This window comes from Accipiter gentilis, chromosome 28, assembly GCF_929443795.1.
Source record: "Accipiter gentilis chromosome 28, bAccGen1.1, whole genome shotgun sequence".
NCBI lineage: Eukaryota > Metazoa > Chordata > Aves > Accipitriformes > Accipitridae > Astur > Astur gentilis.
Window position 1 is genome coordinate 14,025,121 of NC_064907.1, and position 23,641 is coordinate 14,048,761.

Genomic DNA, 23,641 nt, shown 5'->3' on the forward strand with positions numbered 1-23,641 from the left:
TCCTGCGGGGGCTGATGGTTCACAAACGTAGCTCGTCCCCGGCTGACGTTCCCGGAGACGGGAGCCTGGCGGCGGAGCGGCCCGGCCCTGCTGGGTGCCAGCTCCCGCGTCGGTCAGCGGCGGCGGCGCTCGGCGCCAACCACCGCGGGGGGATGCTGCCCCTCCGCCCCGCGCTCCTGCCCAAGCGCTACCGAGGGGGCTCGGCTGCGCGGTCGCGGCCGGGCCGCGCGGCCGCCCGAGCGGCGGCGGCAGGAGGCGGAGGAGGAGGAGGAGGAGGAGGGCGCGGTGGCGGCGGCGGCGTTGGGGCCCCGGCGTTGGGCCCTCGCGGCGGCGGCGGGGCGGGCCGGTTGCCGGTCCGGCGGCGCGGGCCGGGGTCGCCGCGGGCTGCCCGGAGGGGGGCGGAGCAGGAGCTGCGCGAGCCGCCGCGCTCGTGCGCGAGCTGGCCGGTAGGGGCCGTTGCCACCCCCCGCAGGGGGAGGGGGGGCGGAGCCGGGCGCGGCGCGAGGCCGGGTCGCGCGGCGGCGGCGGTGGCGGCGGCGGCGACGCTTCTCCTCGCCCAGCCGGCGGCGGCGGCCCCCGCGGCGGTCATGGCGGCCGTCCTGTCCCCGCGCCTCTGCGACAGCGACCCGGCCACCCCCGGCGCCCAGTCCTTGAAGGTGAGAGCGGGCCGGGGGCGGCGGCGGGCCCGGCGCAACGGCCGCCGCGGCGGGAGGCCCCGCCCGCGTGGGCGCCCTGACACCCCCCTTCCCCCCGGGTTCTCCTCACGCCTCTCGGGGGAACCGGGCGGCGGGGGGGAGGGGAGGGGTTGGCGCCTTCCCGCGCCGAACTTTCGGGTGCGGGTCCGGGGCTGAGGGGAAGGAGGCGGGGGGGGACGAGGCGAGGCGAGCCTTCCCGAGCGCGGCGGGGCGGCCCGTTCCGTACCGGGGCAGCGGGCCCGCGAAGTTTGGGTCTGTTGGGCAGGTTCTTCCGCGTAGGCCTGCCGAGCTGTGCCCGCGCTGCCCGGGGACCGGCCGGCACCCGGCGCCTGCTGCCCTTTCCCTTCCGCGCAGTCCCCCGCCGCCTCCGCGGGTGCCCGATCGGCGGTGAGGTTTTAGAAAGACGGCAGGGTTGGTAATTCGGGCTTTCCGATGGCGTAATGAGCGATCGTTACGTAGATCTCGGGAGCTGATAGACCGGACCGGGAATTCGTAATTTAACCTCGTTTCCTAAGGACTAACGGGCGTTTTGCAGAAACGTGCGTTTCCAAGGGAAGAAGGGGCTTTTTCTTGGCAGTGTTTGGCTTTCCGCGTAAAGAAAGCCGCAAGACCGTCCCTTACCATTATTTTTGGCGCAGTTGCAGCGGTTGAACTACCGCCTCTCTTAGATTGCAGTGCCAGTGTTTTCACTTTTTCCGCAAAGTCCTCTGCAACAAACAGCCTCGTTTCCTCGCGTGTTTTAGACTGTGAGCCTGCGTGATCGAATTTGCTGAAGTTTTCAGCAAGTAAGAAAGCAAGGGTGGAAATGGAGGACGTTCATCTCCCCTGTGGTATGGGTGCTCACGTTTTTTTAACAGTACTAGGTTTGATAAAAGAAAATTTCGAAGCAAAAGGAAAAACCGACGCGAGGCACTTCCTCTTCACTGTCCGGTTGAGATCTATCTTCTAAAAATGTTTCGAAGTCTCTCGGTAGCTTTGGTACAGCAAAGCATGGCTTTGGCCCCGTTCATGTTTTTGTTTAGCAATTGAAAAGGTTTGGAGCACGTTAACGTTCCGTGTGGGAAGCAGGGATGAACTGCTGATGAGACATAGCTGTGTCACAGAACATGCGAGCGCGATATTGTTTTGGCTGGGGACAGCCACTTGGTTCGTCTGATCGAGTTTATATGGGAAGTTCGCAGCCATGCTAGGAAATGGTATTACTGGTGATACTAGTGGAGGTGCTGCTTACTGATTCTTTAAGTATAGCTGCGTTAAGAAAGCACAGTTTCATTAAAGTTGCCTTCCAGCTTTTGTTACTGCACGAAAGATATTCTTCTTGCTACGCCACAAGAAAGAAAAAAGAATTTGTAAAGAGTTGCGAAAAACTTGAAATAAACCAAAAATACATTAGACAAGTGCTTTTTCCCTGTGGTGGCCTGTCTTGATTATAGTACTGTGAAACGTTACATAACAGAAGTAATGTATTCTGATTTGCTGGGATCTTTTTTAATGCTATTTCAAGTGTTACGGTGTGTAAAACGTACTAGAATGAAATACATTAGCTAAGGTAGACCTAATAATTGTTCTTGTCATTATTTAATCAGTATGTATAATTGGGCTTGATCCATTTATTTCTGACAGGTTAGTTCTTCCTTAGAACTTTTCACAAAAGTTATGAAACGTGATTCTTTCATACTACTCCACTTTCGAGTTTCAATTACCTAAAGAGCTATCTCGTTCTTGGCTCTGCTGCTGGTGACAATAGGCGATTCACTGGAGCACTTCTGTTTCTCATTTATAACCATGAAAGGGTGGTCACTGTGTGCTTTCAGAGTTGTGGATGAGGTAGGTAGGAGTTGTATAGCGTTACTGGACAACAAAGCAGTGACAAACATGAGAAGACCAACTCAATCACTGGTCTGCTAGGTTTTACGGAACTTTTTTGTTTTGTTTTGTTTTTCTCTTCTTTGCCCTTTATTCCCTTTCTTTATATAGGTCTCATAAAATCTGAGTAGTGACACCTGTAAGTTAACTTCTAAATGCTCCCTTGTAACAGCTTTGTTCTCTTCTGTATCTCTTGCAATACAACTTCAGTTTATTTCCTTTTATTTATTTTTTTTCCCCACAAAAGGCAAGTCTTTGCTACTTGCTGTAATGGTATCTTTTTCTAAACGGGATACCGTTCCTTTTATTTTAACTGTACGTCTGTAAACTCCTGTGTTGCATTTGGTAGTATTTTCCTTGATTTTTATAAGCATCAGCTCTCAGCAACGGCTTGGTGTTTTTGCCCTGCCCTTGCTTTTGCGAGCTAGCCTGATTAAGTGAATTAGTCTTGTCCCTGACTATCACCAGTGAGGGAAGTTTGCTGGGTCTACAGCTGTCTGGCTGTCCTGATGCCATAGGTAGTTTACATCAAGAATGATGAACTCGGTGGTCAGGGCCACAGCTCTGTCTATTCATTGCTCTGCCTATGCAACAGGTGAGAAAACTGCCCAGTTCTCCTTCTGCACCACTGTGTGTCATGCAGCTAGTTTATAGCAAGGAATAATTTGCTATAATTTGTAAAGGGTGTTATTTAAATAGCTCAGTAGTTCAGGTATATTTAAACTGTGGATTGCCTTGCAATTAGTTTTTTTTTAATGTTTTACATTATCTGCTGAACACTTGTAATTTTTTTAATATTTATTTTCATTTCAGGATGACACAGAAGAAAATTCCAATGACGGCAGCCAGCCATCCAAAAGACGACGTATGGGCTCAGGGGACAGTTCTCGGAGCTGTGAAACTTCCAGTCAAGACCTTGGGTAACACCATTTTTTTACAATTCCCACTTCTTTATTGCTAGTCTTACTGTATTGTTTGATATGCTTACGTATCAGCTCTTCTTTCTTTGCTTGTATATTCTTCGTATATCTTTCTGAATTGAGGCAGTGTCCTATGAGCAGCCAGCTATCTTTTTCTCCCAGCATATTTTAAGACATTTGATTTTAAAATGACACAAAGTGTGCTGCATCTAATTTACAATCAGAAGCACAGCTTTACATGTTTTTAAAACTTTACCTGGTTTTGGAATGAATTTTGACACTGTAGTACCTGCTTTTCCTGGTGTCCTGTCCGCTATCCTGGATGTCCCTTTCTTCATGTTCTGTCCCTCAGCATATTGATGAATGCTGGTTTGGAGAAATATACATGAAGCGGGGTGTAACAAAGTGACTTTGAAATGGGTTAACAGGACGCAGTGTTCTAAAGTGCTTGTCCAACTTCATAGATGTTGTTCACTAACGTATAAATAGGAATTGCTGAATTTCTAGAAATGTAAGTATCCCTCTTAAGGTTTCTTTGATTTGTTCTAACATTGTTATTATACTTAGATACAGCTATTTTCCTGCCGAAAACTTGATAGAATACAAGTGGCCACCAGATGAAACAGGAGAATACTACATGCTTCAGGAGCAAGTCAGTGAATATTTGGGTGTGACTTCCTTTAAAAGAAAATATCCAGGTATTTGTTTTTAAATTTTTTCTTCTAAAAATCTTTGCCTTCGTACAGTTTGGATGTAATCTGCATCTCTCTGACTATAGCATGAGCCAACTGATTAAAAAAAGACCCTGGCAGAAGCAGACCTGAATTATGTATGTTGTACTTTTTATTTTTCTTACTGGCATATTGAAAAATGTATCCTGTGGTTTTCAAAGTAATTTTGTAAAGTCTGGTTCTTCAGTCATGGAATTTACGTTTAAAAGGCATATTGAAAGGAAAAAAGAATGCATCTTCAGTGCTTGATAGTGTTGTCTGCATCCAAGCTCATATGTTAGGTTTCCTCAGTATTTCTGTAAGTTGTAACTACAGGCAGGGTACTCAGAAAAATTGACCGTGTCACTATGGCATATAGTAAATTTAAAATTAACTTATAAAATTATCCTGTTTGTACGAATGGTAGTATAATATAGACTCTCACTGCCTGGAAATAAAATTGTCAAAATACTTTGACTCTGTTTATGGGGGAGTCTGAGTAACTGCACACAATTTTATTGCTCTTTTTTTGTTTTCTTTGGAGATTTAGAAAGACGAGATCTATCTCACAAGGAGAAACTCTACCTCAGAGAACTAAATGTTATCACAGAGACTCAGTGCACACTAGGTAAGAGAATAGATTGTTAGATTCCTTGTTACAGTATTAAAAGTATGACACACTGAAAATGTGATTCGGTTTGGTAGAGAAGAGTTGCATCACCCTCATCTGAAAATGTAAATTCTGAAATGAAAACTGATTTATTAATTTGTGTAAATTGGCCATGAAGTATCAGTATTCCAGATGTAGTATTAAAAAAAAATAAATTTTGGATCTATTCTAATTGCTTAGCAAAATCCCTTCAATGCTGTAAATTAACTTTTAGAAACTTTTTCTCCCTCTAGGAAAGAGAACACCATAATTTTTCAAATTAAAAAGTATGTCAGTTTTGTTTTGCTGAGTTAGCTGGAACTCAGCAAACATTGGTATATCGTACATGGTTCAGCTTAATGTTAGAAGTTTTACAGGCGTGTGTATTAAAGCACATTAATGTACTTGAAATGGAATGATGTCATTAATGCGGCTTATATTCAAAGACCTTGAAGTGTTTTTTTTCTTCCTCTGCTAATACATGTGTCTCAGAGCATTAGAGATTAAATGATGCCTGTCGCATTTTTTTCTGTGTATCATGGCTCTGTGCAATGGAATGTCATTTTATATCCTAATGATATTTGGTATACCACCTTTATTTCTCACCTGCTGGCTCTCTTGCTTTTTATTATTTATTTTTTTTAAACTTACATATGCAGGAGAGAACAGTATCTGATTTTTATCAATAGAAGCAAAATGCTATGTTCTGCCTCATATATCAAGTCGAGATGTGTGCCGAGTTAACTATCCTTATTATTTTCAGGTTATATTTATAATCAGTGGGAGTAACATATGTCATCCTCTGTTCCATTGTCAATGTTTGGAGATTAGCTGTGTTGGAGCCTTTAAAGGACGAGTTCTGCATTCTAGCTGCAAACTGAGGCATTCTGACTTCTGAACTTCAAATGCTTTTAATGGGGAGTCAGGAGTCGGCGTGCAGTTTGCTGCTCTGAATTGCCCTCACAGTGATTCTTCCTTGACTTGTATAGAGAGGTTATGTAAACTTCATCATTTCAGTTAAGGTTCTGCAAGTTAATGAAACTGACACCTCACCAGTATTGGAAACCGAAACTAACAGTTCACCAGGTCCCACTTAGAGCAAAGATTCTGCCTCACAGTGGAGGTTAGTAGGTGGCTGAGTTACTGTGAAGGACTCTGCAGCTGTAAGGAAGAAAAGAAATGAGCCTTGGCTCCTTGGGTAGAAGCAAACTCCTGATCACCCTTGAAAGCTAAATGGCACGTTTGCTCCTACTTGAGAGAGAGGGAGAGAAGCATTGTGCACAGCAGGTTGTTGTCTCTAGCTGCTCAAAAACTTGAGTTGGTCATTGTGGGATATAAATAACCTATAGTTAGTTTTGCCAGATAGCATTATTATTGCTTTTTATCTATTTTAGGTCTAACAGCTTTGCGTAGCGATGAAGTAATTGATCTTATGATTAAAGAATACCCTGCCAAACATGCTGAGTATTCTGTTATACTGCAAGAGAAAGAACGTCAGCGAATAACAGATCATTATAAAGAGTACTCTGTAAGTAACTATCATATAACTGAACCAGAGCTGTAACCTGCGTAGTATAAGAAAAGGCTGTTTTCAGACTGATAGTGAAATGTTTGTGAATTAATAAAATTGCTTTTATTCCAGCAAATGCAGCAGCAGAACACACAGAAAGTAGAAGCCAGTAAAGTTCCAGAATATATTAAAAAAGCTGCCAAGAAAGCTGCAGAATTCAACAGCAATTTAAACCGAGAGCGGATGGAAGAAAGAAGAGCCTATTTTGATTTACAGACACATGTAGGCAGATTTAAATTTCTTATCAATGTCAATAGGTAGCTCCTTGCTTGTTTTAGTAAAGTTGGTTTTGGTACCATTTAAACTATTTTATTATCAAGAGTTTTGATTAGTCTTGTTTCAGTCATGTAGGGACTTAAGCAGTTTTTCTGTGAAATGAGTAATACTGCTGAAAATAATAATCTCAAATATATTTAATCTGAAAACTTTTGGTTTTTTTAACTTGACAATACTTGTCTGGGAAGCTTTAAAAATTTCAGCGTTACTTTGTTGTCATGCCTTTAATCTGCTGGTAGTAGCATAAAACTAAGAGGCATGTTTAGGTTACTAAGAAGCTTCCATTGCTATTGTATCTATTCATATAAATGGCTAATTCTTTTTTGGAAAACCTCCAGAATTTTGCGTGAACAGTACCTAGAGTAAAAAAGTACACTATTTATCCTCTAAAAGAGTGCTACCTGTCAATGTTATGCCCTTGTTTTTGTTACGTGTTATATATTTGTATTAGATGTATTTTCATGCTTCTGTGCCTGATTTAAAAAAAAAATAAATTAGCTGTTACTTTGAAGCAGGACTGTTCTGCTTGTGTAAAGACAGTAAACCAAAAGTTTTCTCTACACAAATTGTTACATGGCAGTCTTAGAGAAAGTTTACATTTTTCTGGTATTGACCCATGTTGGAAATGAGATAGTGGATAAACAGTTTTATTTCTTTCTAAGGGAAAGAAGGCTTCTGTGTAAGCTTCTCCGTTCCATATATTCTTATTATTAATGGGATTTTTTTATGGTACAGTCTGGTTTCAGAATTACATGGACATGTTCTTGCTGTCCTCTACCAATATGGACCAACAATGATAATTCATGCTAAAGATGCCAGTCACAAAAGTTAATTTTTACTGTTTCAATTGTTAGGTTTTAGTTTGTTAAATTATTTTACATAATATACTGTTAGGAGTAGTCTTACCTAGTGTTTTTTCAGTTCACTAGATACTTAGTGATTGGCCTTCATCCATAATACTATTTTGTGAGTGGGATCTCTTACTGTTTTAATGAGTTGGATTTCCCATGGGAGACCTCAGGTAGCTGTTCCAACTCAATAAAACTGGCTAGTTAAAAAATAATTGGGGGGGGGGGGGGGGGTAGCTGGTCAGGAAGCCTCAAAAGTCTGTATGTGAAACAAAAACGTCATTGTTTTGTATTAAACAATACAGATTATCCAGGTGCCTCAAGGAAAATACAAAATCTTACCTACAGAGAGAACAAAGGTTAGTCCTTACCCAGTGGCTCTCATACCCGGCCAGTTCCAGGAGTACTACAAAAGGTATTTTAAATGCACCCTAACCTCCGATTCTGTTGCACTGATCTATTTTCTCTATATCTAGCAGATGGAAAACATTTCAGTGTATTTACTGTAAGGTTTTGAATTAATTTTATGTTTGAGACACTTGCTAGTCTAATAGACGCGTAGTGTGACAGCTTTTGTCAACAAAACAGTACTGGCTGCCAGAGTACTGTCTCCGCTGAAGTGTTGCAGTGCCTGAAACCTGGCCTGCTCAGGTATTCACTGTGTTAAAAGGAGACATTGATTTCACTCCTGCTGCCCTTATGTGTTTACTTATCATCTGCCTCTGCGTGTGTGCTAAAATTAATGTTGCTATATCAAAAAGCTGTAATGCTGGCTTGCAATCCCATGTTCTCTGTGTGACAGGCTTACTGTCCCTTTTTAAATTTTTAGAAAGTTTTTAATTGAAAAAAAAAAAAAGTGGGATTGGTCTTGCAGGCTAAGTTTAATGTTGGATTTCTAAGTGAGAGAGAAAGGCTTTGCTAGTTGGATCTTTATATTTCATGAAAAATGTGTACTTGACTGTCTACAGAAACTTAAGACTTCACCAGTAGCATGCTCCCATTTGACAAATACATACTAATTTGAAAATTGTTGCCTAAGTTTTACCATCTGTACAACAGAGATGGTACTCATCCGATGCATGCATGATTTTCTTTAGAGAAGCTCTTTATCTGCATGTGCCTTGCTCATTCCAGTGTGTGTGTGCATACAGCCCACCCCCAATGTGCATGTTACAGGACATTCTTTAAGGACTTCAGTTTTATTAAATTAACTGAATTAAAAATACTAGGTATCTTGTTTATTTTGCACCTGTAAGCTGCAAGCGAAACTGCTTATCCTTCTTAACAAAGGACACAACCTTTCAAAATATGAATCAAAATAATACCCTATTCCTTACAACACTTGTCCTTAACAGTAAGAGGACTTTCCCTTTTTTCTTGGTATTTAAGGTTATTAAAAAGAAGTGTAGATTACACATTTTAAGCTGTATCTGACTATAAGCAGTGTGATAAGATCTTCACATTCTTCTGCAATCATATTTTTATATGCACTTTTTGTTCTCCTTCAGTAATCAGGGAACTTAGACATAGAGCTACATCCTTTACTTGCTTTGCTTTGGACCCTAGCTATTTGTGTGCCCTGGATTAGAATTGTTGTGCGCATGCTATGTGGGCGCTGTATGTTTATAAGCAAAGTGTATAGTCTGTTGGGTGTAGTAACGTGGATTGGTTAAAAATTTTTAGGGGTTCCATGGCGTCTTAGGATTGTGTAAGTTTGGAAGATTGCACATATACTCTTCCTGTGTTCCACGAGTATCTGCTACACAAAGACAACAAGTACTAGATGGTATTGCATTTGGGAAGAGAAATTAGTATGTTTCCTGTGTTTTCAGAACCGCACGTTTTTATGTGCCTTCCTGAAAAAAGGGAGATTTTCTTACTCTTTCTCATTCAAGTCCTTGTATGCTGTGTGACTTAATATTTATGCATAAAGTACACATGAATTAATTTTACTTACTCATTTATTTTTTTAATTTTAGATACTCTCCAGATGAACTTCGTTACTTGCCATTGAACACAGCTCTTTACGAACCTCCTTTGGATCCAGAGCTGCCTGCGCTAGACAGTGATGGAGATTCAGATGATGCAGAGGAAGGGCGAGGTGATGAAAAAAGGAAAACCAAAGGCAATTCGGTGAGACAAATTGAAAGTATTCTTCAACAAAAAATCCCTTTCCCTTCACTTTTGTTAGTTTCAGTAGTTTCTTTGTAGAATCTTTTAACATTTGCAAGATGAAGGAAGAAGTGTGGTCCCTTTTTTGGTACTTCTCTTTATTTTATAATGTTGCTTTCCAGCTTTCTCTTTTGATCCATTTTTAAAGTAAATCAAACATTTGAAATTTCAGGCCCTTTCTTCCTTCTTTGTAAAGAAATCTTGAAGAATCTTCCCAGCCGCAGCTCTTCATTATGCCCTTTTGCCCAAGGGGAAGTTGCTAGCACATCTGAGGGCAAGGAACACTGCAGTTCAGGTCACAGCTGTTTTGCTATTTAAGTCCCACAGAATCTGTCACTAAAGCAGAGGTGTTGATAGCCTGGTAACTTTTTCTTCTTGTGACATAGAAGCAGGAAACACTGAAGATAGAAACAGTTACTTTATTCCAATTTAAAGAGGAGGTAAAAAGTACTGGGGGTTTTGCTGCAAAATACATCTTTAAAAAGATGTTTATCTTCTCTCTTTTTATGCAAATGCAAAATTAACTGTTACTGGAAGTTAAGGGAAACATTCACATACCTACCTTGATAGTGTTTTAAGTGCTCGAGAACAGCTGAGCTTCAGGTGAGCTGTCTTGAGTACAACTGAACCATTGGTATGTTGGTGACAACCACTTTCCGGAAGCTTAACCCTAATTTTAAGAGAAATAGACTGTAAAATCACAGGTGCATTTAACAGTTTCTAGTTCAATTGACGAACATGTTAGTGGGTATATATAATGTTAAATTTTGCCATATAAACATTTATTCTGTTTGAATATTCATAAGATACTCATAGCTGAAGAAGGAAGAAAAGGGTCAGCATGTAGGCTAACAAGGGAGAGAAAGCTGTTAATACACCCTTTCTGCTTGTGTTTTTTAGAGAAAAAGAAATCCTATAAACTTAGCATGCTAAATGTCAGCTGAAAGTTTTGGGTTAATCACACTACAGCTTTTTTACAGTTGGTCTTTAACCATTTCTTCCCAGTTCCCTTTTCCACTGACTTCCATTCCCCTTAATGGTAAAGAAAAATAACTGGACCGAGCAGATTATCCTTTCATTTTTCACAGAATTTCAGAAGTCTTTCTGGTTACAGAATGCAGAAAGGAAAATGTCCTTGTGTTGGAAAATGTAGGGAAAATTTAAAATGAGATTCCTGTGAAGTGGGTTTAGCTATGGGAGCACGGCTTCTTTGCTAGTCATGGGGGCACATTGTTCAGGAAAAAGATCTGTTGAACACAAAGGTGAGCAGTTGGCAGGCCTCGTCGTGAGTTTTGGGCTACCTGCCATTTATTGGATCCTCCCTGGTGAGTCCTACAATAAGCTTTATGCTTTTTCCTTTTTCACCTGCCCCATTGTTGAAGTTGGGTAGCAGTTTTCCTCTTCTGTAGGGTTTTAATGGGCCTGTCCTAAATAACCCTTCCCCGAAGATGACGGTGAAACATACCATTTCTTGTTGCCATGTAGTTTGCTTTGCTTTTGTGTTGTACTCCTCCCTTTGCTGTGTGTCTGTTCTGTCTGTTTTGATTTTAGGCTCTGGGGTATAGGCTGATTACTATTAAGTTTGTACAGAGTGCCTTTTGCTGTAGGACACCATTGTTATTTGGCCTTTTGGTTTTTATTGTAATGAATGTGATTAATCATATTGCTTTCTTCTGGGACTTTTTGGAGGCCTTTATTAACACTTTTCTGAGAAAAATCTTGTGCTGCTGCTCTTAATTATGCTTACATTGATCTCTTGCCCTGTTTGAACCTCTTGAGCCCCTCTTTCTTGCCTCCTCATTCCTCCCCCTTCCCCCCCCCCCAAAAAAAAAAAAAAAAAAGCTTTAACTGCAGCATAAATTCTGTTGTTTAGTTCTGTATTAAATATTGAAGTGTGTTTGGCCTTTGATGGCATTCTTCTGCTGCAATCCAAATTAAATATTTAGATTGCTCCTGGTGAAAATAGTAGATGAGGGTGGCAGAAAAAACCTTCATGGGTTTAATTCATGGCAGTGCTATTTGGTGGTACACTTTAAATGCATGGCAAGGGCACTTTTAACTTTTTGTTGGCCCTTTACTGTGTAAACAACATCTTGCATTTAGCAGATTTCTTGCTGACTTTTAAAGGAAAAAGGTTCAAAGAATTACACTGTTGTGCTCCCCACTCTGGTATCAAGACCAACTGGAAAACATGACTGCTATTGCTGATGCCAGTCTCTTAGCATGAGAAAAAAATTAGATAATGAAGGTTATGAGCAAAGGTGTTCTAGATTGTGATGTACCCCATGCTTTTGCAGAAGGAAATATACATCCTTCTCTTACCTTAGTTGGCTCTAAGGGGCATAGGAAAGACTTGTCTGTCTATCCAAAAAATAAAAAATATAGCTATGGTATTTTTATTATAGGACAATTCGTCTGGCAATGTATCTGAAGGTGATTGCGCCACAGACAACCAGGAGGATTCTTTTCAGGGAAGACAAAAAACAAGAGACAAAAGTGCTACTCCAAGAAAAGATGGTTCCAAACGTTCTGTATTATCCAAGTCAGTTCCTGGGTACAAGGTAGAAGAAAAAAGCCCCTGACTGAACTTCTTTACTGACCGGCCTCTCCCTGAAATATTTGGGGTTTTTTCAATAATACGGAACTTCTGCTTGCTGTACTTCACTAGCTGCTCTCCTGTTGTGCGCTCCATCTGTTTGTTTCCTTACTGCCTTTTTGCTTTTATTTCCTGTGGGGCTTTCCTTTACTCTGGCTATACAGTGGCCTCTGTTTCTGTTAACTTCTCAGATTCCCAGGCAGTAACACCAGAAAAATCCACTGTGGATTTCTCATTGGAACTCTACATCTTTCTGTTTGCCTTAACATAGCAGTCAGAATTACTTGCCAGTTCAAAACTAGCATTCAGTATCCTTTTTTTTTTTTCCTACTATTTAGTATGGCAGCATACCAAGAGATCAGTGCTGTAAGTGCAGCTATGTGGCTGAACATATTGTTAATGACGTTCATTTTAAATACAGCCTTTCATCCTGAGATGTTATGGTGTGTAGAATGGAAGGCAAGAAGCTTACTACAGTTGTATAGGCAACACTACGTAACCGCTTTAACAGTATATGGAAAATAGCTTTTTATGTAGTTCACACTATGTAGAAATGTTTGTGGGCAATATGCTTTTATCCAGGCTAAAAATTTGGTGAAGATGTTAAGACATTTCAGCTGTCAAGCAGTGATTGCCAAACCTAAGCCCCAAATCTTCAGTATTACTGTATAATCATTTCAAAAATTAAGATAAGAATACTTTCCAGAAGAAATGGGAATTGACATGCATTATTTATGTGTTATTATTCTGCATACTAACAGAGGATTTGAATATGATGTAACACTTTTAAAACACGTTATCGTCTAGTCCTGTTCCACTGGAAGGAATGAGAATTTTCCATTGACTTAACATGGGAGCAGGAATAGACCCATGAAGAGGCAAAACACTACATTAAGATAGGGTTTAGTATTTAGCAATCAGGAACGCTTGTTAAGAGAGGTTATGGGAGAAGGAGCACTTTTGTCAGTGACAAGATTGTACATATTGAGAAACTGTCTGGGCACAAAAGTGAGCTGTTGATGGCTTGCATTTTATATTCATAAATATTTACTATCTGTATTTACCAAGTTAGTAGTAAGTAAACTATAACTTACATTAAGAAGCTAATTTCCAGCCAGAATTGGACAGCTTTGATAAATTTTCTCTACATACAGCATCTGTGTAAGTTCGTAACAGATAGCAAGCTCCAGTTGCGTTTTCTCTTTTCAGGAACTTTCTAAGAAATATGCAAACTGTGGAGATTTAGACTGTGGTACCATATGTATATTTTTTTATATGTAACTTTGCAAATTGTTGTAGACACAGAATGCATACCAATATTCCCATGAACGTGAAATCCAAAGATGGAGTTGACATTTGGGGTTTTTAGCTTTGTTTAATTTGGCGTTAGAGATTGTGTGTCACTGGTTTACAGAAGTTTCACTGAGCTGTGAGAAGCCTGAGTGTTTGATTAGTCCGATCTATGTAACGGCCTTATGAACGCATAGAGAAAGAATTGATGGCGCAGAACTTTCTGCAAATTTCTGAACTTCCAGTTGTAGAAGAGTAATGGTAGTATACAGCATTCCATTTTGAAAATGGATTCCCGTAGCAATTACTTACTGGTTCAAAATCACTGACTGTGTTAGTAACAAGGTCTTACTATACACTTACCGTGCCACGTCTTTGTAAGGTCGGCGTGCCCTGCCTGCATCAGCCGTCAGGCCGTTGATAAGCCAGAGGTGGTGGTGGTGTGTTGGGAGGGTGAGACGATTGGCTTTCTTGTTTGTGGGAACGTTTAAGCGCTTTCAGTAAGCCCAATTACATGAGCTGTTTCAACTGGTAAGACAGAAAGATTCTTGTTAGTAAGTGTGTAAAAACACCAGATAATGATATACCTACCGTATGTGCCTAAATGTTAAGGCACTTTGAGCTGAAGGCTTAACTGATTTAAAATGTTATCCCTGTGAATTCTAAATCTTTGTAATACTTTTGTTCTGTATTGTTCTCTAATATTTGACTATTTTTGTAGGACAGTAATCTTTTGGTTATACGTAGTTAAAATTGAAGGATAATTGCTACGGCATCAAATGCAAATGTATAGTTACAGCCACATTATGAGTATTACAGGATTCACACATTTCCACTGATTTATTTTTGAGCAAAGGAAATAATGTATTTTATATGGAGCCATTTTTAATGTCAGTTCTTTAACAAAGAACGATGAGCGTGTGTTTTACATTTTGTCATGTTACAGGTGGCGAGTCTTTGTTGCTACAGGACTGGCTACTACAATTGCACACACAGGGTACTGTTAAAAGTACAGGAGATTTTTTGCACATGAAACTGAAATGTATTGAGAAACTATATTTTACAACACTTCCGTTTTGGGTCACTGTATATGAAAATGGAACACTTTGCATTCAGAACAGAACCTTATCAAAGTGGTGGAGTAGGAACGCTTACTTTGAGAGCTGCAGCACAGCAGCATGGAAGTAAAAACTTACAGAGCAGGCAGTCGTCATTTTGACCCTGCATTCATTGTCTCTCCCTTCCTCATCCCAGTCAGACGAGGACATAGAAAGCAAAATTTACTCTTAATTCGATGGGATACTGTGACTTCCCATTTGGATTTGATAGACTTTTTTTCATAGCGTTTCTAAAAGCCTTTTATGGTGGTAGAACTTGAACTGATTTGAAATGTGAATAGTCTTGCTTTTTGGTTGGTTTTTTTACCCCCCATTTTTGTAAAAATACTTCCATACTATTGGAACTTTTATTATTAATAGGCTGTGATTCTCATCTACCCCCACCCCCCCCGCCCAACATGCACGATTTCTAATGAACACAATTTAGTGAAGTAAGACTAGATGGAAGCATTGCTAATAAATGCATCTCTATCGGTGTCTAACTTTAGAGTTACGTGTATCGGAGTGTTAACTGCGCATACCCTAAGGCAGGTACGGTGACCGAAAAGCAGCTTACTTTTGTTTTGCTGGAGTACCAGGGAGTATGCTGCTGTACAGTAAAGGCAGTAATACACAAATCCATAACAAACTAGAAGTCTGATTAGAAAAGTGCACTTGCTATTCTAGAAAGGCTTGGTTTATGTAGAAATAGATAAAAACACAACAAAAAAAAATTAGAATGTAGCCTAAACAACGGAAGGGTAAATGCTGCAACGCTGACGAGGTTTAAGCATGTGCCACTTTTGTTGGGAGGAGCAGGGTATAAAGGTATACATGTAGGACACGTAGCATAGGTAACAGTAAAAGAGTTTTATGTGTGGTTTTGCTTCCATTATATTTATTATTTTGTAGAAACGTTGTGAATGTTAGACTTCTTCTATTGTTTTATTATATTTATGTATAAAACAGGTTGACTCTGCTTTTTTTAAAATAAATAAGCAAAAAAAAGTCTGTATGAATGCCTCTGTCATCTTTTGAAGGAAGTTGCTTATAAACATCTGGTATGCTGTTTTGTTGTCTTAAATAAAACTCTTTAGACCAGACAATTTGAAGCAGACTGTAGCCATGTTTAACTTAAAAAGCAGATGAAAACTTCAGAAAACTTAAAGCAATGCACCCTGACTGCTCTAAAAATGAGTTAAGATACTCGTTATCTTGCTAGGTGCTAGAAAAAACTGGCTGGGGAAGTAGACACACTTAAAGAGAAGTCACATTGCGAAAGATCTTGGTGAATTTTTTTTTATGTTTATATATACACACACATATAGTTCTGTTTTCACTTTTTAAATTTGTTTTAAAATTAAACTGCATTCCTTGCCGCACATGTGGTTGGTAGTTGACTGGAACTCTTCTTGCTTACTGACAAGCCGCTCGGTTCCTTAGAAAGCGGGGTATGCCTTCAGCTCCCTCTACTAGCTGTGTCTTTGCGGCAACATTTTTTTTAAAACTCCAGCACTAGTAGATTTAACATCAGTGAGTACTACATGAATTTTAAACCGCATTTCTCACTATTTCATTATGCAGTGGTCAGAGCTCAGCAATATAACTACTGAAATGTTTCTGAAATTCCTAATGCCTTACTTCTTCCTCGGTCCTCATCGGGATACAACGCCATTGGTGTATCTCTTGGCTCGGGGCACAGAATGCACACACAAATGTTAGTCATTGCAACAGCCTGCTGTTTCTCTTCTGCCATTTAAATGGATCTCACGGACCCAAATACGCCCCAGATCATCACGTAGAAAGACAGTGAATGTAAAACTGTAGTTAAATGCGAGGGTGTGTATTTCTTAAAGTGATTATGACTGGATGCGAGAAAGGACAGTAAACAGATAGCCACATACAGCATAGCTGACCAGGTATTTTGGAACTAAAGACACAAAAATCAAGTTTATTGCTTATGTAATTGATTTTCTATACTTAGGGACAAATGCCACGCAAATGGAAAATGGTATTTAAAATCTTCTGTAAATAGGAAATCTGCATGGAGATCCATAAAGTAGTATTCTATATTGGGGAAAAAACACTGAAGTGTTTAATGCTGTGTCACATTTAACTTGGATTGAGGGGAACGTTAGCTGATGAACTCGTAGGAAGAAGCAAGTACGTGCTTTTTGCTCCAATTTGATTTCCATATAACTTGCTACGTGTGCCGAATGCAAAATTCTATATAGTTAATCGAGGGTTTTTTTCAGTGCCGCTGCTTGTCAGTTTTTGTCATATGTTTTAAGGTTCACACATCCTAACAGATAGCTCATTGATTTTAAGAGTTAAGGAGATATATGACATTTCCTTTTAAACCTGTAAATTCTTCTGGAATGAATTTATAGCCCTCTTCTACCCTTCCAGCCAAAGGTCATTCCAAATGCTATATGTGGAATTTGTCTGAAGGGTAAGGAGTCCAACAAGAAAGGAAAAGCTGAAGCTCTTATACATTGCTCCCAGTGTGACAACAGTGGTAAGTATCTGCATACACTAAGCGGATTCCTAAGGGAGTTGGTTTGGCAGATCTTTTTGTGGAAATACTTAGCGTACTACACTCGTGTGCCGGCAGTTCCGCTGCCTTTCCTGTCCTTCCTTACGGCTCCATCTCTGTGTAACGCGACGTGTCCTAGCGCATTCAGCGCACTGCGAGATCTCGCCAGGAGGCGAGCTAAGCTTCAACTTCTGTACAAGCAAGCAGTCTTACTGGCTTTAAATTTCATTTCAGACCTAAAAGTAATAATATTGGTTTTAATCTAGGCCATCCTTCTTGCCTTGATATGACCCCGGAGCTTGTTGCTATGATTAAGACTTACCCTTGGCAATGTATGGAGTGTAAAACATGCATTATATGCGGGCAGCCTCACCATGAAGAAGAAATGATGTTCTGTGACGTATGTGACCGTGGTTATCACACGTTTTGTGTGGGGCTTGACGCTATCCCTTCAGGTAATAAAGTAAGAATTAATTGTTCTCTTCCCACCTCCTCTGAGTCCTGGGCTTTCTCTGTTGGAATTAATACAGGTGTTGCTTTTGAAAGAATAGATTAAAATGAGCGTGAAGGGTAGGAGTAAAAAATACTGCAGGAAAGCACTCACACCGTAGGACTCAATTTTTTTAAGAAGCTTTATTTCTGTATATTTGGTTGTGCACAGTTTAACCTGGCAATTCCTGTGTAGGAAATAGAGTTGGCTTTTACAACAGACTCACTCAGACTAGTTTGTTTGGTGTTTTTTTCCATATCCACAGAATACTGAGAATAATGACCTCTTTTCATAAAAGAAACCTATAAAGAGGCTGTATTGCTGCATATCGCTGGAGTATAGCTTTCACATTAATCAAGTGTTTGTGCTGTTATTTCAGTTTCCAGATAAAAAGTGCACTCAATTCAATATTTGTAAACACCTTTTTAAACCCCTTCCTTCCCATTTTTTTTTTCTTCTTAAAACACCAAAGCTGGAAGTGAAGTACCTTGATGTCAGGGACCTGTACCTTTAAATTACCTGGTCACTTGTTACCACCTGGCCAGCTCAAAGCAGTGTAAAGAAAATCTAATGTAGTATTTTGTTGCTTTTCATGTAATACTGAACCCCGGGTAAGTAAGTTCATGAGTAAGTAAAGTACTCAGTGGCTGCGCATTCTGCAGGGACAGCATTCCCCATAACTGCAGTACTTCAAACATGCTGCACGCACCCGTTTTGGGAAGCACTGGCACTAGCTGTCACTTCAGTACAGTTCTGTGGCTGCTTTAACTTCCAGGCTGACCTAAGGACAGAATCTAAACAAAATAGATTAAATGCCTGCAAAACTATAAAATTACCAAGGCAGCCTTTATGATTCCAGCTGTTGTAATACAAACATTTAAACGCTTCTGCTCTTTGCTCAACCCCTTATTGTTCCCTCAGCTAATGTGTTTTAGTACAGGGTCTGGTGATGAGCCCCTGCCAGCAGTTTCATCTGCTGAAATAACCAACGCCTGCTGGGGGAATGGGAGGGACCCTGTACCCGTGGCAGAACAACGTTCATTTCTGCTCTGAGTTAACTGCCCGTAACCTCCAGCTGTGGTCACACTCAAGCATCATTTGTCAAATTCTTCCCTAATGACCACTTCCTCAGCACCACTGGCAGTTCCCGAGGTCCAGAACGATCGGTGCAGCCAGCTGTTGCATGTCATGAGCCCGCAAGGGAGGGGGAGTTTTACCTGCTGCTTTCTATACCTTTTAGAAAAGATGCTTATGTTTTAGAGAAAAGCACTGGTTGTTTACATTAAAGGAAGTACTGCGAGTAGGTGAGCACCCATTAGAATGGCGAAAGGTGCGTAACTGGGTGAGCGAGTAACAACGTTAGTTTCCCAATAATTGATAACTTTCTTTTCTTAGGTCGCTGGATTTGTGATTGTTGTCAGAAAGACCCTCCCGTACCCAGAAGAGGAGGAAGAAGGGGGAAAAACAGCAAGGAGGGCTAAACACCCCCCAAAACTTGCTGTCCAAAACTTAACTGCACAAATTAAAGTGATACTTTGGTGCTATTTAACCAACCACTCTTAAGAGGAACAATACCACTTTTTTTTTTTCTTTTTACCAAATAAACTTATAATTTTGGCTATATAACGATTTTTTTTGTGATACAAGTCACTAATCATGTCCTGTCAGATGTCTAGATGAGATAGACAAGCCAAATTCACACTCAAAGGGAGAAGGCTTTCAGTAGTGAAATTTAAATGGTACATGCACCGTTTCTTTAAAATTGTAGTAACATACTTGTTTATCTCAGTGCACTCATCAGTAAGCTCTGTGAAAAGAAAATTACAGAGCAGTTTAAATATTCACTGTTTGCATAGCAACTGGTTATTTTGAAAGACTCAACCAAAGCAAAAAATACTGCTGGAAAAAACTAACTTTGAAGGAAGAGTAGGCACGACCTGACCTTCTTACAATGTACTGCAGATTCCTTTCAGCAGAAATTTTCTTTGCAAGCTGATGATTTTTTTTTTTTATCATCATCTTTATAAGTCAATCACAAAAAGCTATAAAGGGAGGTGTAAGAAAAAACCTCTCAAGTTCAAGATACTACATGCTGTGTTGCTTTTAAGGAGGAATGAAAAGGTGATACTGATAAGTAACAACAGCTGGAGGCTTACTCTCCCTGTGGTAACAGGGAAGAACTGACATGCACTTGATTCAGGTCATGGATTTGGAGAGGTGACAAGTGACAGGACAGACCCCTGCCCAACAGACAGCTCATGTGATGCAGAGCACACGCAGTCACGATGCCCATCACCTATCCCCTTCGGTGACTGACTGGGGTTTTTTTCTTCCTTCACCTTAGGCTCCTCAACTTGAATACGCTCAAAACCCATTGCTAATTAGTTTTACTAGAGATCCTTGCTCAGAGAAGTAGTAGATTTTATTTTTAAATATGCTCTAAACTGAGAGGGGGTGCACTGAAGTGCAGCAGTTTATTTCACTTTTCTTTATAAAAAAAGAATAGGAAAATACGGGATTGGAGCTGATTTTCCTAAGCACCTGTTTAAAGTGAATTTAACAAGATCCCAACCACCATTCATTTGTTTTTGAGCCCTGATCTCTGAGGAACACTGCAAATGCTGTGCTTGCTGCACATTTTACATATGGGGGAGGATTTACAATATAAAATTAAATATGGCTTTTTTCCCCCCCACTTCCTTTCTGGTTTAGGAAAAGTAACCTGAATACCTCTTCAGGAAATGTAACAAAGAGTATTAAATATTACAGCAAGTCATTCATTTCAATTTCACAGGCTGAAGTGTGACTTAGTCCAGTGTGTATCAATTTAAAAAAGAATTTCAAGTATTAATTTCAAGATTCCAATAAGTATAGTCCAGAAAACAGACTCCTCATCCTGAGATTCATCTTCTGTAGACTGTGAGTATTTCTGGCTTGCCTCCACCTCCTCAGGGTTGTAAGAAGCCTCGCCAAACGGATACTGTACAACTGTTCGGTCGTAGTATACTTTCATTTCAAACTCACTCTCCAGGTGAGAGGGGTGACCGTAAATCCCAATTCCCACTGGGCGGCGGAAGTGCGCAGGTACGTGGACAATGTCTTGGCCACAAGTTACGGACTGTAACTCGTATTCATCAAAGCTGGGGTGAAGCGTCAGGTCGGATACATACAAGTCTGCATCACCTTTTAAACTCCGCATCTGAAGTACAATCTTTCCCTCGTGGTTTAGTCTCAAATAGCTGTAGTTTCCTGCTCCAATCTGGCCTTGAACAACATGAAGAAGAATCCATTCTTCAGGTACATCCTCTTCCTCGAAGGTATTTACCACAAATAGTACTTGAGCTGCCACAAATATTATCAGGATTCTTCTCCAGCGTGCTGCCATGGTCTTACGTTATATTCAGACTCTTCCTGCGTACTGTGCACTACCCTGTGAATATAAAACACAATTCAGATTTTAGTATATTCCATTCTTGGAAGGGATCAAAATTTTTTTTTCATTTGGTAATTTTTATAAATCCCCTCTGGTCCATACAAAGTTAAGCAACTTCAATTATGTTAATTAACCCTCCTTCTTTTTTAATTAACAACAAAAACTATTGCTAAGATTCAGAGCTCTGTAGGATTGAACTTCTTCAAGCTTCATAGCTTGAATTTCTTCAAGAAGTTAAACAGAAATTAATCAGGTGGGTGTTCTTTCATCTGGAATGGACACAGGGACTTCCTTTTAATTCTACCTGCATACATGCCAAATTTGACAGATACCCAGAAAAGATGAAATCAAATAAGAATTTTAGCCTCAGCTTAAAAAAACAGAGTTAAAAAAGGCAGCTTTTGCATGCTTGAAGAAGCTTAACTTTTATCAGGTATTTAGGGTATCCTACTTGTTCTTCCATCCTCTCGTCTTAACTTCAGAAGACAGTAAAGGTGCAAAGCTGGATGTGTGTGTGAAGCAGTATGCATTCTGACTTGCACCAGGAATGGAGTTAGAAATAAAAAATAAGTTATCTAGCAAGATAATACATTAATTTATGATTCTGCTGTGTGGATTTTTTTCTAGGACTAAACTTGGCATATTTTCCCTGAAAAAAATACATTTACTTTCCTGAAGATTTTGTTACCGTACAAACGCTCAGCACTTCTTACAGAACAGAAGGCTGACGTTGCTGGGGGAAGGGGGAGATGGAAAGGACAGCTGCCAGATGAAGGCTCTTACACCCTCTCCCTCCTTGTTGTGTGCTCCCAGTCGGGCAGCGCTCCAGTCCTTTCAACAGTTGCACCAAGCGTGTGCGTACGAAGCAGCAAGCTCCAAACCTCGCTGAAGGCTTCCAAAGCGTACAGCTGACCGAGTTTGGCATGCAAATCACAGTCGAGTGTAGAAGCCACAAGTATACGCACTTTCATGCGTAAGAGGAGGGTTCTCACCCCCTCGCTTGTTCTGTAAGGACACTACAATGCTCTTCAACGTGAAAGCTGCCAGTAAGTTGTTTTCCGCCCTGCTAGCGTCAAAACAAACTGCATTACTTCCGCTGAGATGTCACTTCAACCTTAGAGGTTTTACAGTTAAACGGGTCTAGGGAAAAAAATGTACGAATATTTCTGTAGTTCCAAGTTTTCTGCCCCAGAGGCCTCTGTACTGCAAGGGCCACAATTCTGCCAGGACAGCGTAAAAGAAGGAAGTGCAGCATTTGCACAACTTGACAGGAGAACCTCAACAGCGACAGAAAAAAAAACCCAAACCAAACCACTCTTCTGCCTTTTGTCTCCCTGTACCGGGGAGCTGCCTCTCTGCCGCTTCGGAACCGAAGTGGCGACGAAACACCCGAGCGGGAGAACCGGAGGGGCTCCGCAGCCGAGCGGAGCCGGTTACCTGGGGACAAGGGGAACCGCTCCGGCGCTAGGACAGCACTCGCCGGGAGAAGCGATCCGGGGAGGCCCTGGGCACAGCGGCGAGCCCAGGGCCGGGCCGCCGCTCACCTCGCACCGGGCTCCGGCAACGACGAGGCCCAACGGCGGGTGTCGCGGACGTGCGGCAGCGCAGCGCGGCCGGGCCGCCGCGGGGCAAGCTCCTCCCCAGGGCGGGCTGAGGCGGGCGGCGGGGCAGCGCGGAGGCCGCCCCTGAGGAGCCGGCGGGCAGGGTAGGACAGGGCAGGACGCCGCACCGCTCCCCCTGCACGCCCCGGGAGCCGCACCGGCGGCGGCACCCCGCCGGGACCGGACCGGGCCGGACCTGGGGGGGGGGGGGGGGGGGGGGGGGGGGGGGGAGGGTGTGTGTGAGGCCTCCGCGCCGCCCCTCGCCTCACGGCCGAGCGCGGCGCGCGCCACTCACCGCCGTTACCGCCGAGCGCTCCCGCCGCCCCGCCCCTGCCCCGCCCCTGTCCTCTGCTATCGCGAGAGCCGGGGGGGGGGGAAGGCGGGGTCGTCGTCATGGCAACGCGGACCACGCCACACGCCTTCCCCCCCCCCGCCGCGCCGGGGCCTGAGGCCCTGAGCTCGTTTTGTACGTTCCCATTCTTTTATTATTATTGCTGTTATTGTCATTACGCTATTGTTATTAGCGCTGTTGCTGTTGTTATTATTTTCTTCCTTTCTGTCCTATTAAACTGCCTTTATCTCAATCCACCAGTTTTTTACTTTTTTTTCCCCCATTCACAGCTTCGGAGCACCAGAGGAGTCCAGTCAGGCAAGACTGGCTTAGTCGTCAGTTCTGAGTTAAGGACGACACGTTGGAGGAGGATGGTGTGACACTGAGGGATCGAATACGTAGGTTTTTCTGCAACACGCTAAGCATTTTTCACAATGAAACCCTAAAACTAGAGAAATCGGATGTTATCTGCACCGAAATTGGATGTAATACTCTTACTGGAGGATAGGCTGCCCTTCAACAATTAGCGACAATTTCTGTGGCTATCAGCATAAACTTCAC

At 41.8% G+C, this 23,641-nt stretch overlaps 2 protein-coding genes across 7 annotated transcripts; one reads left to right on the forward strand and one right to left on the reverse strand.

Annotated features, from left to right (window-relative positions):
- Positions 1-137: 137 nt before the first annotated feature.
- Positions 138-19,213, forward strand: PHF10 (PHD finger protein 10). Of its 4 annotated transcripts, none has more exons than XM_049830804.1 (12): positions 503-656; positions 3,375-3,481; positions 4,049-4,179; positions 4,736-4,819; positions 6,235-6,368; positions 6,483-6,632; positions 7,840-7,949; positions 9,514-9,667; positions 12,112-12,267; positions 17,099-17,207; positions 17,492-17,680; positions 19,111-19,213. In XM_049830804.1, exons 1-12 carry the CDS (start codon positions 588-590, stop codon positions 19,194-19,196), a joined length of 1,479 nt encoding a protein of 492 aa, XP_049686761.1. In that variant the 5' UTR covers positions 503-587; the 3' UTR covers positions 19,197-19,213. The 4 variants fall into 4 exon arrangements, with proteins under 4 accessions (XP_049686759.1, XP_049686761.1, XP_049686762.1 ...); XM_049830805.1 differs by having other exon boundaries at positions 4,742-4,819; XM_049830802.1 differs by lacking the exon at positions 12,112-12,267 and having other exon boundaries at positions 138-656.
- Positions 19,214-19,273: 60 nt separating this feature from the next.
- C28H6orf120 (chromosome 28 C6orf120 homolog) lies at positions 19,274-22,862 on the reverse strand. Of its 3 annotated transcripts, none has more exons than XM_049830807.1 (2): positions 22,693-22,862; positions 19,274-21,145 (listed from the first exon to the last, which is right to left on the reverse strand). In XM_049830807.1, the coding sequence occupies exon 2, from the start codon at positions 21,098-21,100 to the stop codon at positions 20,543-20,545; it is 558 nt and encodes a 185-aa protein (XP_049686764.1). In that variant the 5' UTR covers positions 21,101-21,145; positions 22,693-22,862; the 3' UTR covers positions 19,274-20,542. The 3 variants fall into 3 exon arrangements, with proteins under 3 accessions (XP_049686764.1, XP_049686763.1, XP_049686765.1); XM_049830806.1 differs by having other exon boundaries at positions 22,586-22,862; XM_049830808.1 differs by lacking the exon at positions 22,693-22,862 and adding an exon at positions 21,573-22,207.
- Between the last annotated feature and the right edge of the window lie 779 nt (positions 22,863-23,641).

Excerpts from the sequence above, each read along its gene's own strand:
- PHF10 (XM_049830802.1), top strand. The coding sequence starts at position 153 with ATGCTGCCCCTCCGCCCCGCGCTCCTGCCCAAGCGCTACCGAGGGGGC. Across the intron at positions 3,482-4,048 it reads ACTTCCAGTCAAGACCTTGG|ATACAGCTATTTTCCTGCCG; the intron begins GTAACACCATTT and ends TATTATACTTAG. Across the intron at positions 4,180-4,735 it reads CTTTAAAAGAAAATATCCAG|ATTTAGAAAGACGAGATCTA; the intron begins GTATTTGTTTTT and ends TTTTCTTTGGAG.
- C28H6orf120 (XM_049830807.1), bottom strand. The coding sequence starts at position 21,100 with ATGGCAGCACGCTGGAGAAGAATCCTGATAATATTTGTGGCAGCTCAA.